At 41.9% G+C, this 17,646-nt stretch overlaps 1 protein-coding gene across 1 annotated transcript in view; it reads left to right on the top strand.

Moving 5' to 3' along the window:
* The first annotated feature begins 833 nt into the window (after positions 1-833).
* The window catches only part of RAVER2 (ribonucleoprotein, PTB binding 2), a 141,324-nt gene continuing 124,511 nt past the window's right edge, over positions 834-17,646 (top strand). Inside the window, exon 1 of the mRNA XM_068961220.1 lies at positions 834-1,058. Within this exon, the coding sequence (XP_068817321.1) occupies positions 834-1,058 (225 nt within the window). The remainder of the gene's footprint in view (positions 1,059-17,646) is intronic.

Genomic DNA, 17,646 nt, shown 5'->3' with positions numbered 1-17,646 from the left:
CCCTTTATGCACTGCATATGCAACCATCCAGGTTTTACATTTTAGGAAATGTACAAAAGAAACGGAGGGACGGGTCAAGGGCACAGGCTTTCTCATAGATACAGCCAGGAAAATACTTTGCGATCAGGTTTTCCCAAATATACAAAATTGCCTCCGGAACATCTTTCTTTGTACTCCCTAGAAAACCTCACATTTTATTTTTCACTGCGAACTCTTAAGTTCTTTGCCGAATGTGTACACGTTGAGCACGGCGGAAGGGTCACCGTCCGGGGTGGGGAGGTGCCGCCCCGGGGTTGCAGGGGCTGAAGGCGCGTCGTGAGCCCGGAGCTATCCCAGAGCGGGAGTTTCGAGGGGAGCTCGGGGACAGTTACGGTGTCACGTGGGAAGGCCGCGCGGGGACAGGCTTTTGGGGCTCGAGTGCCCCCGGGGAAGCCGGTGCCAAAGGGCCGCATACCTAGTGTCCAAACCTGGGAGTCCCTAGGGCTTTGCGGGGAGGGGAGCGCCCGCCCGCGCCAGCACAGGTGTCCGCGGGGCGGCGCCCAGGCCCTCGCGGGAGGGCGGGAGGGGCGGGCGCTCCAGGGCTCCGGGGCCCGCGGCCCGAGGGGAGGTTCCGCGAGGTGGTTCTGGGCTCCTCCTCGGCGCTCAGGTTTCCTCTTCCCGCCCGCCGGCTGCTGGCTGCGGCGCCGCCTCCGTCCCCCTTCTCCCTCCCTCCCCGAGGCTGGGCCCGCTCTGCGGCCTCGGCCCGCCTCGCCCCCGCCCGGGCCTCCTCCCGCTCGCTCTCTCCCTTCCCCTCGAGCCTCCGAGGAGCCCGCAGCCGCGGGGCGCCCGGGAAGATGGCGGCGGCGGGAGACGGCGGCGGCGAAGGGGGCGCGGCGGCGCCGGGGCCGGGGCCGCGCGGGCCGAGCCCCTTCTCCGAAGCGCGCGACGACGCCCGGGGCCCCGTACCCGCGGCGCTGCGCCCTGAGGAGGTCGCCTCGCGGCTGCAGCGGATGCGCCGGGAGCTTAGCAACCGCAGAAAAATCCTGGTGAAGAACCTGCCCCAGGACAGCAGCTGCCAGGTACGGGGACGGGCTGCGAGGCGACGCGTCCCCGGGGGCTCCGGCGCAGCAGCTGCAGAGCAGAGCTGCCCCTTAGGTGTCCAGGCTAGTGCCCGGCGTCTGCGAGCGGTCCGGGGGAGGAGGGGTCGTGCAGAGTTACGAGCACTGTCCGTGGCTTTTGCAGAGCCCCCGGTCGCCCCGCGAGGGAGGCACGTTAAGAAACTGAGGCTCAGAGAGGCGAAGGGGCTTCTCCAAGGTCACGGGAACCCGGAGCGCTGTCTCTAAGTCCGGCCGGTTCCAGGATCGTGTGTCGCGGGAAGGGTTTGGGGGAGTAGATGAAGGAGAGTAGCGGTGGGCTGCAGAGCACAGTTTGGGTTGGGAGGGGGCGGAAACCAAGGCTTTGGGAGCACGTTGAGACGGGCGAAGGGTCCCGCAGGGTCCTCGGGACCTGGGTGTGCCATGGGGGGCGGGGTCACGGGAGAGCTAGGAGTGAGTTTTGCTGCTGTTTGGAGCACTTGCCCGAGTTTGTATGAAACAACTCTGTCCCCTCAGTTGCTAAGACCCTGGTAATAGAGGTTATCGCAGCGCTCTGGGGAGACTTGCTGCCGTCTTACTGACTCCGAGAAGGCTTCAAGATAGGTTTCTCTGCGTCTTTGAACCAAATTAACTGTTGCTTTAAGCTCTACATCTAATTGACTTTACCACCACCCCGCCCCCCCGGCCCCCGCCTCCTGGATTGCCAAATTAACAGGCTCGTTTGCTCCTTGTAAGAAAACTAGAAAACACAAAGCGCAACGGAGGGTGGGAATGGGATAGAAATCACCTGTATGTTTGATACGTAAAGATAGCCACTGTTAACGTGAAATACTGTCTTTTCATGTGTGCATTTTTTTTTTAAACCAAAAAAAACCCGGAATTTCTTTAGACTGTTCAGGGTTTCTTAATTGTCTAGATGTTGACGTATATTTAACGTTTAGCTAGAATTTCTATATTTTGTGGAGATGGGGAGGGTGGGCTGTCCTAGTGGTTGCAGATTTGAGGCAATTAGTGTAGCTCCCTCCTTTACTGGGATGCATGGTATTCCGGGGGCGGGGGGGGGGGGGAAGTCTGCTGATTGATAATTGCAGCGGTTCTTCCATGAGATCCGTTAAATAATGAGACCAGTGCCTGGCTGCTTTGTAATTAGATCTTACATAGCCATTCACAATAAATGTGAGCATGTAACCTTGTAACCCATATGCATGAAGGGACATTTTGTTTCAAAAAAGCAATGTAAAAAAGTCTCTGTCAGTATTTGTACATCTCATCCCTCTTTCAACTCTTTCCATTATTGTCCACTTCCCCTCAGGCGGGTAATGTTTTGTAATGCTGTAAGGAGAACTGCAATGGACTGATTTCATTGAAGCAACTTTCCCGTGCCCACGCAAAGAGAGGATAGCAAGTGAGCTCAGAAAGAGGGAGGCTTGGAAAAGGCAGATGGCATTAAAAAAAAACAAAATTGAAGGAATAGTTTTATGTGTAGGTAATCTAGAAGAGAGGGGAGTGTCTTGATTTCCTTTGTAGAATGTCAGCTACTTTTGCTATCACATTTCTTTGCATTAATTCTAAAAATATTTGGACCATAAATTTTAGGAATTTCTATTTTTCCTTTGCTGTTGGTATCTTTCTCATCTCCCATCTTAAGAGGCTTGGAAAAAATATGAGTCCAATAAAAGGAGTAGTTAATTACTTGTTAGTGATGGAGAGAGGTTTTATGAAAATTACACGGATTTATATTTTTGAGATAGTCTCCCTCAGTTATGAATTTATGTGTAATCTCAATTTTAGGATTTTCTGTAAGATAGATGAAATTTGAGCAAACTCTGGGAGAAAGTGAGGGACAGGGAACCCTGGCGTGCTGCAATTCATGGAGTTGCAAAGACTTGGGCTTGACTTGTGACCCAACAACAACAATAAGGTAGAAAGCATAAATTATCAAATGAAACTGGTATAAGATCTGTATATGTAGATGGATCTTTTACTGGCAAGTAAAGTATCTGAAATTTTTATGTTAAGTTAATTTTTATGCCAAGTTTTTTGAGAACTGAAGAGTTTCATCTGTAAGCAACAAAACAAACCGTTATTAGCACCCAAATACTGGTTCCCAGACTTGCCCTAGTCTTTATTTTTTGTATGATCATTTCTATAATGAAATATTTTAAGTATTTCTGATAATCCAGTTTTAAAATTTAAACAGATCAGTGTTAGATTACAGATAACATTTGTTTGAGTGGTGTTTTTTTATTGTCTTCAGTACTTGTACTGTTCCTAGGTTTTCTGATAACAATCATAACTATCAATGGTCTGTGTTACATAAATAAGTAGAGTAGGCCAAATATGCTAATTTTTAAAAGCAATTAAAAGATACTTTTCTTCAAAATATTTAAAGGTAAGAATTGCTTTTTTTACTAGTGCAATAAAATTAACATTTACTTGATCTACTTCTCAAGTTGGAATACTTCCATGAATGTGTTCTGCAAATATTTTATGTTTTATTTCCTATTGCTAAGTCACTTCAGTCGTATCCTACTCTGCGCGACCCCATAGACGGCAGCCCACCAGGCTCCCCCATCCCTGGGATTCTCCAGGCAAGAACACTGGAGTGGGTTGCCATTTCCTTCTCCAATGCATGAAAGAGAAAAGTGAAAGTGAAGTCGCTCAGTCGTTTCCAACTCTTTAGCGACCCCATGGTCTGCAGCCCACCAGGCTCCTCTGTCCATGGGATTTTCCAGGCAAGAGTACTGGAGTGGGGTGCCATTCTAATTCTGATTTTACCTAGTGGCTGCATTTTACTGTCAACTTACTAGTGAAGGATTAAGTTTAATTTTATTTTGTATTGTTTAGCCAATATCACCTAGATAAACTCCTATTTATTCCTTATAAAATGACTAATATGGTTAAAAATAGTTAAAAGACTACTTTTTGTCCAGTTTCTAAGTAATGAGATATTTTAAATACTCAAATTATTGTTCTGTTCTAGGAGAAACTATGTTGATTCATTCATTTATTTGGTAATATCACATTAAGGATCAAAGTCATTCCTAACTTGAGTTCTCAAACTGTATAGTCATGTTTCTAGAAATGCTGTGTTGGTGATTGATCAGTAGGAGCCCAATGATTTCTTCTTAACATTTTGAAAACGTGGACATTTTCTTAATTAAACATAGTTTTCTTAAATCTTACTCATATTTTGTTTAATTTTGGGTATAAGAGATTTACAATACCATCCCACAGCTATACTGTTCCTATGATTAGAAGACATAAATGTTATTTTTAAGTTCAAGCTTTTAAAGGTACAAATATCAAATACCTTACAGTAGTAGAAATACTTGCTCTAAAAAAAGGAGCACATTGAGAACTAATAAGTTCTCAAAAGAATAGTTACCGCCATCAGTCAGGTGCTGCCTGGTGACCATTGTATGCTTTCTGGAGTCCTCACAGCCCTCTGTGTTCTCATAGCTTCAACTCTGGTTCATATCCTTTTCATTTCTTGCACAAGTTTGCAACTTTTCTGTTTATTGCCTACTCTCATTACTGTGCTATCTTCTATGTTTTAGCCCATCCTGTTCCATTTCCCTGAGAGAGCGTCCCAAAGCACAGATCTGACCATGTCACTCTCCTATTAAAACAACAACAAATCTTTGGCTCCCCCTTCCCGTTCCCAACACTGATTCTCAAACTTTCCTTCAATTCTCCATTATTTGACTCTTTTCCTCAATTTGTAAGGAACAGTGAACCTGAATTAGCCTACTGCAAGAGCGAAATTCCTTTGAAGCTTCATGATTTGTCTGAAAAATTCACATTGATTTTATGTTCTAGTAAAGTTGGATTTAATATAAAAACAATGACTTAAACTCAGTTAACTTCCCTCCAGATCTTTTTTTCATAAACTTGACACTTAAGGAAGAGCCACTGTCTTTATCCTGTGATTTTCCATACTCTGGTATTACCATGGAGTACTCAGACATCACTTGAGAAGCATGACATACTAGGATAGAAATGTAAGGCTCTAGCTTTATGTGACTTGGCCCCTGCCTACGTTTCTAGTCTCATTTTTTTATTGGTCCTGCCCTGGATTCAACTCTAATTTTTTAGAGCTACCTCAGTCCCTGAGTACTCCATGCCACTGTGATATGATATTTATAGTTATGTCTTTGAATGTATGTGTTTTGGAATGTAATTGTAGTGATTGATTTATTATGACTAATATTTACAATAATTACTATCATTATTTATAATGAATAATAATGATGCTGTGAACACTGGTTCTTATTCACTGTAGCCATTGTGTGTATGTGTATGTCTATACGTATGAATAGTCTTTTGCAACTCTGACTTTAGAATTTTGATTAGTTAAGGTAGTACCCTAAAACATGGACTTTTAAACTGTATTTCTAAAAATTGTGTATATTTTATGATTAACCTGATTCTGGTTCAGTAGCATTGTTACTAGGGTTTCAAAATGGAGAAACAGTGGTATTTATTTCCTGTATTGTTTGAGTTCACTCAGGTTTCTTTCTTCCCTATCATCTGTGTGTATTTTGTCTTTGTTGTATTTATTTTAAAATCTGAAAGACATTGTGTAATTAGAAAATGTGAAGTACTTGAATAATAGCCAGGATTGGTAAATAGAAAAAACACTCTGTTGTCTCACTTTGGATATTAGTAACTTTCATTTCATGGCAAATAGAAGGGGGGAAAATGGAAACAGTGAGAGACTTTATTTTCTTGGGCTCCAAAATCACTGCAGGTGGTGATTGCAGCGATGAAATTAAAAGACATTTGCTTCTTGAAAGAAAAGCTATGACCAACCTAGACAGCATATTAAAAAGCAGAGACATTACTTTGTCAACAAAAGTCCGTCTAGTCAAAGCTATAGTGTTTCCAGTAGTCATGTATAGATATGAGGGTTGGACCATAAAGAAAGCTGAGTGCCAAAGAATTGATGCTTTTGAACTGTGGTGTTGGAGAAGACTCTTGAGAGTCCCTTGGACTGCAAGGAGATCCAACCAGTCCATCCTAAAGGACATCAGTTCTGAATATTCATTGGAAGGACTGATGCTGAAGCTGAAACTCCAATACTTTGGCCACCTGATGTGAAGAACTGACTCATCTGAAAAGACCCTTATGCTGGGAAAGATTGAGGGCAGGAGGAGCAGGGGATGACAGAGGATGAGATGGTTGGATGGCATCACCGACTCGATAGACATGAGTTTGAGCAAGCTCCAGGAGTTGGTGATGGACAGGAAAGCCTGGTGTGCTGGTGTCCATGGGGTCACAAAGAGTCAGAAACAGCTGAGCAACTGAACTGAACTTTGATTTCAAAGTGCTCTATTATGGTAGTCAATTGAGAAGCTTGATGGTTAATTCATGGAGGCCCATTTGAAAACAGCACTTTTTTAGAATAACAAACCACCAAATGTAGGAAACTCTGGGTGATTTTCTCCTTAAATGCTATTTATTCCCACCTTGTTTTTTATGTTAGTCAGAAACCAATAGAGTTTTCTCACATACTTTGTGTTCTTTAACTGTGGGATTTAAAAATATACCTTATTTGTTTTCTCTAACAATATATTCAGTAATTATTGCCTCGTTTTAAGCTGGGGATGTTAATTCATCACTTTTTCCTGACAATACCAGGATGTTTTTACATTATAAAATCATTCTTTTTCTTGCTGAGGATGTCATTTTACTTACTTCAAAAGTTACTTTTCTTAGTATAGTGGTTTCTACTACTTAGAAGTTACCTATCGCATTTTCTTTTTTTAGTGTAATCACAATTGACTTAGGGGTTCTACATATTTCCTGTGTCCCAGTGTAACAGGGACACTGAAAGCTGCTAAAAGTATATATTTCTACATTTCTGGGACACCACTGGCTCAGTGAATTTCTTGGCAGAAATTCTTAAAAAGTGTTTCAGCAATGCTTATTCTTGCTCTAAAAACACATTTGAGAAGAGGAGTGCTTTGTGGTTAGCATCACAATGCTGAGTGTTAGTGAGCAATCTAGAGAAGTTTCAGGTGATTTATAGACCATTCCCTAATTAATGAATGAGTTATGCTTATAAGTTAATTTTGGACTTGCAACGTGTTTTCCCATAGAAGAGATATAGTAGGTGGTATTTAGCTTTGCTGGTTAGCATTTTAACATTTACTTAAGCTATGATGCTTCTAAAGTGTAAGATTACTCTAAATAGTACAATAATATCTGGTTAGCTTTGTGCTGGAGCAGAGACTTCCAGTTTCCAGTCATTGATGGGCGCACCTGTGTCTTATGTGAGATGCTCAAGAAGGGGCTGCATTTAAGGGAACTGTTCTTTAAATAAATAAGATTCAGAAGATCAGGGGAGCCTTAAATGAGATCAACTCCAATCAAAGGCTGTTGCTGCTAACAGGGTTACTAACCCCCTGAGTTTTGTCTCTTGATTCTTCTATTTGCACTCACTGTCCCTGTGTTACAGCCAGTAACCCTTAAGGGTCTCCAGGGCTCATGGTTCATCTGTGGGCAATAAGCTTTGTGCTTAGCCCAGCTAGAACAGGCTAATGAAAGAATATTAAAATATAAATACAGAAAACCAAATCATCTATAAATTTAAAGATCTATAATTGCTTATTAGAAATCCTGGGTGTGTTTTTACTTTGTTTGCCTAAGAAGCAGTTGTCTTACTCACAGGGGATAGTGTTCAGTGAGGTTACTTATGAGAATTGGGACGATCAGACCACTTAGAACATGTGTGTGTATTATCAATTTTGGCTCATGATTATCTGCAGAAGACTGTCCTTGGTTGCTATACCGAATGTCTTCCACTTGTGTCTCCAGACCTTTCTCCACCCTTATCACCTGCTTTGTGTCCTTGGAGGCTGACTTTGCTGTGGGTTGCACTAACAGGGCTCTCTCATTCTCTGGTTTCCGATTGCATTTGGCCAAACCTCTAGTGGGAGATCAAAGGGTGGAGGAGAGAAAGAGTGAGGCATTTATTCAGCCAGTTCCCTCTCTTCCAGGTTACCTGGGGCTTGGTTGTTTCCTCTTTCAGAGGTCACAGTTTCTTTCCAGTGGGTCTCTACATGCAACTAGAGGTGGCTCAGCTGGTAAAGAATCCGCCTGCAATGTGGGAGACCTGGGTTCAATCCCTGGGTTGGGAAGATCCCCTGGAGAAGCAAATGGCAACCCACTCCAGTATTCTGGCCTGGAGAATTCCACGGACTGCATAGTCCATGGGGTCTCAAGGAGTGAGACACGACTGAGCGACTTTCATTTTTATTCAACTAGGCTACCTGGGTGGTTGTAATCACTCCCTTTGCCTAATTAGGCCTGGGGGTTATAGCGGACTGACTGTTGCTAACCATGGGCTTTCTGTGAACTCTTAAAGATAGTCTCTTTCAAAAATTGTCTCCAGCTACTTAGGTTTTGAGTGTGCCATCTGTTTCTTGCTCAGACCCTGATGCTGTTGCCTACCTTCTCAGTCTCCTTTTTTCTTCTTGTTTTTCCTAATAGCGCCCAGATCTTTCTCTGAGGACCTACCCCTCCCTTATTTAGTGATGTGATTTGACTGGGTTTGCTCTCTGTCCCCATCTGTGCAAGTGACATAACCAATGAACAGGATTCTTTGCTTTGCCATTGTAATTGTTTAAAGGATGGGCAATAACCTGGACTTACGCCAGTCAGCACAGGGGAGTCCCTTGGCCATGGTGATTATTTCAGCCTGGTATAATAAAGAAGCTTAGGACTTTGGTTGTTAAGGTAAGTGATTCTTTCTTTGCATGGAATATGAATGCAGAGACTCATTGCTCTGATTCAGCTGACATTATGAGGACAAAGGAGAATTGACCTGAAAAGAAAGAAAGAAGGAAAAAGAGTAGAGAAACTGAGCTAGAACCCTGGTCAAACTGTGTCTAAAACTTGACCTACCTTTGAATTTCTTAGTTATGTAAGAGTCTAACTTCCCTTCTCCTGCCTTCAATCTTTCCCAGCATATCAGGGTCTTTTTCAGTGAGTCAGCTATTCACATCAGGTGACCAAAGTATTGGGGCTTCAGTATTAGTCCTTCCAAAGAATATTCAGAGTTAATTTCCTTTAGGATTGACTGGTTTCATCTCCTTGCTATCTAAGGGACTCTTAAAAGTCTTCTCCAGCACCACAGTTGGAAAGCATCATTTCTTTGGTGTTCAGCCTTCTTTATGGTCCAACTCTCACATCCATATAGGACTACTGGAAAAAGCATGGCTTTGACTATACGGACCTTTGTTGACCATTTGTTGACAAAGTGATGTCTCTGCTTTTTAATATGCTATCTAGGTTTGTCATAACGTTTCTTTTTCCAAGTGGATCTTATGTTATTACAACCAATAGTATCCTAAATAATACAGAATTTTAATTTAAAAAACATGAAACCTTAGTGGAAAGGATGGCAGAAGACATTTTATCTAACCCTTTTGTTGAATAGTGTGTTAGTTGCTCGGTCTTGTCTGGCTCTTCACAATGCCATAAACTGTAGCCCACCAGACTCTTCTGTCCATGGAATTCTCCAGGCAAGAATACTGGAGTGGGTTGCCATGCCCTTCTCCAGGGGATCTTCCCGACCGAAGAATTGAACTCGGGTCTCCTGCATTGCATGAATACGATTTGCAGGGTCCTAAACACATGGATTCCAGCACATTTTTAACACGTTTAGTCTCAAAGAAATCACTTCTTTGTAAGATATCCTGCTCCATTTTCAGACAGCTTTTGTTGTTATAAGTGTCTCTTTTATATTAAATATATAAAACCTATTTCCCTGAAATTTTGATTTCTTGATCCAACTTTTCTCCTCTAGTAGCATGGAGAAATTATGGTATTCTCTTTTTTAACTTATAATCTTGCTTCCTTCAAACCACTCAATTTAGAACATGAGTCTGAGTTGCCTCACCGTCTTGTTTATTTTTCTCTAAACACACACACGACTATCATTTTGTTGTTGGATCTCTTAAAATGTGGCACTCAGAGTTGAGTCTAGCTGAGATCTCCTTGATAATAACCTTTGTTTATTGGAGGCCTGTTGTGGCGCAGTGGTAAAGAATTCGACTGCCAGTGCTGGAGATGTGGATTCAATCCCTGGATTGGTATCCCCTGCAGAAGTAATGGCAGCCCACTCCAGCATTCTTGCCTGGAGAATCCCGTGGACAGAGGAGACTGGAGGGCTACAGTCTGTGGGGTGGCACAAGAGTTGGACGGGATTTAGTGACTAAACAACTGTTGCTAGGCACTGTGGTGCTTTTGCATTGTGTTTAATCCTTTTCTCAAGGCTGTAAGATCAGAATTTTTTAATGCTCATTTTATTGATAGGGAAACAGAGATGCAAAATTAATGTCAAGCAGTCTGTGCAGTCATTCAGCTTATTGGTAGAGTGGAGAGAAGCTAATGTCTTTTTGATTCCAAAATTATATTCTTAACCCACACTGTGTTATGATTGTAATTCCCATACATACAGTAGATCCTAAGTGTTTCAAAGGACAGGGGTTATGTAATATTTACCTCGGTGTCACCAGTGTTTAACCTAGAAGCTGACACATTGTTCCAAGGGAAGTTTAAAACAGAAGGAGACTACCCACTTCTTTGTTCTAAAATGCTATGCTTCTGTTAATGTGTCTGGCACATGGCAGGCTTTCAGGATTAGTTTGTAAGATGAACACATTTTGCATTGTAAGATTGCGTTAGCTCTTTTGGCAGTGAACTCCATTCACATATAATTATTCTATCAGTCAACTGTTTATGGCTTCTGAATAGGTTGAAAGCTGTAAACCCTCTCTCAGGAAAAGTTCTAACGTTCATGGGCAGGTCGCTCACTCGTGTTGGACTCTTTGTGACCCCATGGACTTATACAGTCCATGGAATTCTCCAGGTCAGAATACTGGAGTGGGTAGCCTTTTCCTTCTCCAGGGGATTTTCCCAACGTAGGGATTGAACCGGGGTCTCCTGCATTGCAGGTGGATTCTTTACCATCTGAGCCACAAGGGAAGCCCAAGAATACTGGAGTGGGTAGCCTATCCCTTCTCCAGCAGGTCTTCCCAACCCAGTAATTGAACCGGGGTCTCCTGCATCTTTATCAACTGAGCTATTGGGGAATCCCCTCTAATGTTCACAGGCACATAGAAATCTGCATGTGATTTAAAGGTGCTGTGGATCTCTTGCGATTTGCCTCTGATCTCATTCTGGGAGATTTTATACCTAGATTGAGGAACACCTTCCCACACTGTTATAATTTTGATCATGTTTTTGGGACTTCACCTGAGTATGGACCACTAGAACAGGTCCAAAGCTGCTTCTTGAGAAAAGTTTTCAGCAGAAACTTCTGTGGGCCACATTTATGCATAGGTGGCACAATCCTCTTTCTGGGCAAGAAATATATCAGGCTTCTTAATTTTCTTTCTAAGAAAGTCACCTATCACTTAATGTTTGATGTCAGTGATCATTGTTCTCTGGTTATGCAGTGTTACTAACATTTTACATAGTATGCCTGGCACAGAGTAGATGTTCAGAATTTTGATACTCTAATGTATTATTTCCTACTTAACATGTGTGGATGCAAAGGTTTCTCTTTTAAAAACAGATGAAGACTACTCAGTAACTATTGCTATGATAAATTTTTTCTTTGTTAGATTTCTGAGTCCTAACTTATTGTGTGTCCCTAAATTTGTTTTCTAGGCATTTGATGCTTAATTTTGAGTTTATTTACCATCATTATCTTTAGATTTCCTTCATCCTTATGCTTGTACATATGCTTTGTGAGTCTGAAGCTTTCTGTTAAACCTTTGTTACCAAAATAGCATTAGAATTGCAGAAGAGAGTTCCAGAAGCACATCTATTTCTGCTTTATTGACTATGCCAAAGCCTTTGACTGTGTGGATAACAATAAACTGGGGAAAATTCTGAAAGAGATGGGAATACCAGACCACCTGACCTGCCTCTTGAGAAACCTATATGCAGGTCAGGAAGCAACAGTTAGAACAGGACATGAAACAATAGACTGGTTCCAAATAGGAAAAGGAGTACGTCAAGGCTGTATATTGTCACCCTGCTTATTTAACTTATATGCAGAGTACATCATGAGAAACGCTGAACTGGAAGAAACACAAGCTGGAATCAAGGCTGCCGGGAGAAATATCAATAACCTCAGATATGCAGATGACACCACTCTTATGGCAGAAAGTGAAGAGGAACTCAAAAGCCTCTTGATGAAAGTGAAAGAGGAGGGTGAAAAAGTTGGCTTAACGCTCAACATTCAGAAAACGAAGATCATGGCATCTGGTTCCATTATTACTTCATGGGAAATAGATGGGGAAACAGTGGAAACAGTGTCAGACTTTATTTTTTGGGACTCCAAAATCACAGCAGATGGTGATTGCAGCCATGAAATTAAAAGACACTTGCTCCTTGGAAGAAAAGTTATGACCAACCTAGATAGCATATTCAAAAGCAGAGACATTACTTTGCCAACAAAGGTCCGTCTAGTCAAGGCTATGATTTTTCCTGTGGTCATGTATGGATGTGAGAGTTGGACTGTGAAGAAGGCTGAGCGCTGAAGAATTGATGCTTTTGAACTGTGGTGTTGGAGAAGACTCTTGAGAGTCCCTTGGACTGCAAGGAGATCCGACCAGTCCATTCTGAAGAAGATCAGCCCTGGGATTTCTTTGGAAGGAATGATGCTAAAGCTGAAGCTCCAGTACTTTGGCCACCTCATGCGAAGAGTTGACTCATTGGAAAAGACTCTGATGCTGGGAGGGATTGGGGGCAGGAGGAGAAGGGGACGACAGAGGATGAGATGGCTGGATGGCTTTGCTGACTCGATGGATGTGAGTTTGGGTGAACTCTGTGAGTTGGTGATGGACAGGGAGGCCTGGCGTGCTGCAATTCATGGGGTTGCAAAGAGTCAGACACGACTGAGCGACTGAACTGAACTGAGCCTGTATTTGCACAAATATTCTTTGCCTCTTTCCTGCCATCGCCTTTCACCCAGCCCTACCTCACTTCCTTTACCCTAGCCAATCAGTTTTTATATTTTTCCTTAAGCCACTATAGTGATTATCTGCTTGTAGTTCCTGGCTTGCCTTTATTTCCTGAACTTTGAATCTTCTATTACCCTCAAGTTCAGCTGCTTGCTTTTGATTTCAGATTAGTCTCCATCTCTCTGACTTTATATCTTGTTAGTTTTTTGCATCCTGATCTAGAATACAAGTAACAGCAATAAACAAGAACATGTGAATCTGGGAAGTTTTAAATTTTGAAATAATCACAAACTTACAGAAAAGTTATAAGTACAAAGGACTTATTTTTCCTGAACTGTTTGAGAGAGTACTGACCTACTTTCTATCAACCTGAGGACTTTTATTGTGTATTTCATACAAATATGGACTTTCTCCAGCATAAACACATCATTACCGTGAAACTTTGTGAAACTACCATGAAAAAGTTGACTTAAAACTCAACATTTAAAAGACTAAGATCATGGCATCCAGTCCCATCACTTCATGGTAAATAGATGGGGAAACAATGGAAACAGTGAGAGACTTTTTTTTCTTCGGCTCCAAAATCACTGCAGATGGTGACTGCAACCATGAAATTAAAAGACTCTTGCTCTTTGGAAGAAAAGCTATGACCAACCTAGACAGTATATTAAAAAGCAGAGACACTACTTTGTCCACAAAGGTCCATCTTGTCAAAGCTATAGTTTTTCCAGTTGGACCATAAAGCTGAGTGCTGAAGAATTGATGCTTTTGAACTGTAGTATTGGAGAAGACTCGAGAGTTCCTTGAACTGCAAGAAGATCCAACCAGTCCATCCTAAAGGAAATCAATCCTGAATATTCATTGGAAGGACTGATGTTGAAGCTGAAACTCCAATACTTTGGCCACCTGATGCGAAGAACTGACTCATTGGAAAAGACCCTGATGCTGGGAAAGACTGAAGGCAGAAGGAGAAGGGAACGACAGAGGATGAGACGGTTGGATGGCATCACTGACTCGATAGACATGAGTTTGAGTAGGCTCTGAGAGTACTGCAGTCGATGGGGTCGCAAAGTGTCGGACACGACTGAACAACTGAACTGAACCATGAAACTAAAAACACTACCATCTAGTCTTCAGATCACGTTTAAATTTTGCCTGTTTTCCCATTAATATCTTTTATAGTGAAAGGATCCAGTTCAGAATCACATATTGCACTTAGTTGTGTCTTTTTAGTTTTCAGTCTGAAATAACTTGTCTTTTTACAATTTCAACCCTTTCAAAGATTACAGATCAGTTACTTTATAGAGTGTCCTTCTGTTTGGACATTCTTTATAATTAGATTAGTTCTGCATAATTAGATTCATGTTATGTAGCCTTGGCAGGAACATCACAGGGTGGTACATGTTGTAGAATTTTCCCATTGTTGGTAAAGTTATCTTGATCCCTCTGACTTTTTAAAAAGTGGCATCTGCTGGGCTTCTACAAGCAGATTTGTAATTCTGTTTGTAATTAATAAGGATTTTGAGATGACATACTTCAATTAAAACTCAATTAAAACTGGCATGCCTCATCTTAGTGTGCTTTGCTTTATTAGCACTTCACAGATACTGCATTTTCTTTACAAATTTAAAGTTTATAAAGCAAGTCTCTCAGCACCATTTTCCCAACAGTATTTGCTCACTTCATGTCTCTGTATCACATTTTGGCAATTTTTGTAGTGTTTCCAACTTTTTCATTGTTACATTTGTGATGATGAACTGTGATCAGTGATCTTTGGCACTACTGTAAACAGTATGATGTGCTAAAGCCTCAGATGATGGATAGCAATTTTTTTAGCAAGTTCAGTTCAGTTGCTCAGTCGTGTCCCACTCTTTGTGACCCCATGAACCAGAGCACACCAGGCCTCTGTGTCCATCACCAACTCTTGGAGCTTACCCAAACTCATGTCCATTGAGTCGGTGATGCCATCTAACCATCTCATCCTCTGTCATCCCCTTTTCCTCCTGCCTTCAGTCTTTCCCAGCATCAGGGTCTTTTCCAGTGAGTCAGTTCATCGCATCAGGTGGTCAAAATATTGGAGTTTCAGCTTCAACATCAGTCCTTCCAATGAACACCCAGGACTGATCTCCTTTAGGATGGACTGACTGGATCTCCTTGCAGTCCAAGGGACTCTCAAGAGTCTTCTTCAACACCACAGTTCAAAAGCATCAATTCTTCGGTGCCCAGCTTTCTTCACAATCCAACTCTCATATCCATACATGACCACTGGAAAAATCATAGCCTTGACTAGATGGACCTTTGTTGACAAAGTAATGTCTCTTTTTTTTAATATGCTGTCTAGGTTGGTCATAACTTTCTTTCCAAGGAGTAAGCGTCTTTTAATTTCATGGCTGCAGTCACCATCAGCAGTGACTTTGGAGCCCAGAAAAATAAAGTCTCTCACTGTTTCCCCATCTATTTTCCATGAAGTGATAGGACTGGATGCCATGATCTTTGTTTTCTGAATATTGAGCTTTAAGCCAACTTTTCACTCTCCTCTTTCACTTTCATCAAGAGGCTCTTTAGTTCTTATTCACTTTCTGCCATAAGGGTGGTGTCATCTGCATATCTGAGGTTATTGATATTTCTCCCGGCAATCTTGATTCCAGCTTGTACTTCCTCCAGCCCTGCGTTTCTCATGATGTACTCTGCATATAAGTTAAATAAGCAGGGTGACAGTATACAGCCTTGATGTACTCCTTTTCCTATTTGGAACCAGTCTGTTTTACCATGTCCAGTTCTAACTGTTGCTTCCTTACCTGCAAACAGGTTTCTCAAGAGGCAGATCAGGTGGTCTGGTATTCCCATCTCTTTCAGAATTTTCTACAGTTAAGTATTTTTAAATTATGTGCTGTTTTAAGACAATGCTACTGCACACTTAATATATGGCAGTATAGTGTAAACATAACTTTTTTATGCACTGGGAAGGCACAAAAAAATGTGTCTCACGTTGGATATTCACTTTATTGAGTGATCTGGAACCAAACTTACAGTATCTCTGAGGTATGCCTTAATTCCCTTTCTGGTGTTCAATTTATTAATTTATTACTTTCTATCAAAAGTAAACTCTTGGTTTCCTATGTTGTTCAGTGAGTTATTTTCCATTACTCTCATTACTTACTTTTATGCCTTAATTGTTTTACATTTGGACAGTGGGAGCTTCTTTAAGCTGGCTCCTATTTCCTTTTTTAAATAAACTTTTCATATCAGAATAATTTTTGATTTACAGAAATAGTTATAAGGGTAGTACATGGAGTTCCCATATATTCTCTACCCAACTTTCCTTAATGTCAAATCTTGTAATCAAGGTAAACTAGTCAAGACTAAGGAAGTGACATTGGTCCATTATTATTAACTGAACTATAGACTTTGCTTGGATTTCATTTGTTTTTTCACTTACGTCCTTTTCCTGTTGCAGGTTACAATGCAGGGTACCACATTCAGTTATCACATCTCCTTAGTCTCCATTATGCACCTGCTTCTTAGTCTTTTCTTTGTTTCTCATGACTTGATAATTTGGTCAGAAATTTTTTAGAACGCCCTTCACCTTGGGTTTGTATAAATCATCCTATCAGGGTTATGGAATTTGGGGAAGAATTCCACAGAGGTGAAGTCCACTTCTGATCATGTTGTTTGATGGGGTACATGGCATCAACATGACTTCTACTGGTGATGTTAACCTTGATCAGTTCAGTTCAGTTCAGTTGCTCAGTCGTGTCCGACTCTTTGCGACCCCGTGAATTGCATCACGCCAGGCCTCCCTGTCGATCACCATCTCCCGGAGTTCACTCAGACTCATGTCCATCAAGTCCATGATGCCATCCAGCCATCTCATCTTTGGCTCTCCCCTTCTCCTCCTGCCCCCAATCCCTCCCAGCATCAGAGTCTTTTCCAATGAGTCAACTCTTCGCATGAGGTGGCCAAAGTACTGGAGTTTCAGCTTTAGCATCATTCCTTCCAAAGAAATCCCAGGGGTGTTCTTCAGAATGGACTGGTTGGATCTCCTTGCAGTCCAAGGGACTCTCAAGAGTCTTCTTCAACACCACAGTTCAAAAGCATCAGTTCTTCGGTGCTCAGCTTTCTTCAAGTCCAACTCTCACATCCATACATGACCACAGGAAAAACCATAGCCTTGACTAGATGGACCTTAGTCGGCAAAGTAATGTCTCTGCTTTTGAATATGCTATCTAGGTTGGTCATAACTTTCCTTCCAAGGAGTAAGCGTCTTTTAATTTCATGGCTGCAGTCACCATCTGCTGTGATTTTGGAGCCCCAAAAATAAAGTCTGACACTGTTTCCCCATCTATTTCCCATGAAGTGATGGGACTGGATGTCATGATCTCTGTTTTCTGAATGTTGAGCTTTAAGCCAACTTTTTCACCCTCCTCTTTCACTTTCATCAAGAGGCTTTTTAGCTCTTCTTCACTTTCTGCCATAAGGTTGGTGTCATCTGCATATCTGAGGTTTATGATATTTCTCCTGGCAATCTTGATTCCAGCTTATACTTCCTCCAGCCCAGCGTTTCTCATGATGTACTCTGCATATAAGTT

Source organism: Capricornis sumatraensis, chromosome 2 (genome assembly GCF_032405125.1).
Source record: "Capricornis sumatraensis isolate serow.1 chromosome 2, serow.2, whole genome shotgun sequence".
Lineage (NCBI taxonomy): Eukaryota > Metazoa > Chordata > Mammalia > Artiodactyla > Bovidae > Capricornis > Capricornis sumatraensis.
Note: the sequence above shows the minus strand (reverse complement) of the source record. Positions and strands in the feature narration are given on the sequence as shown.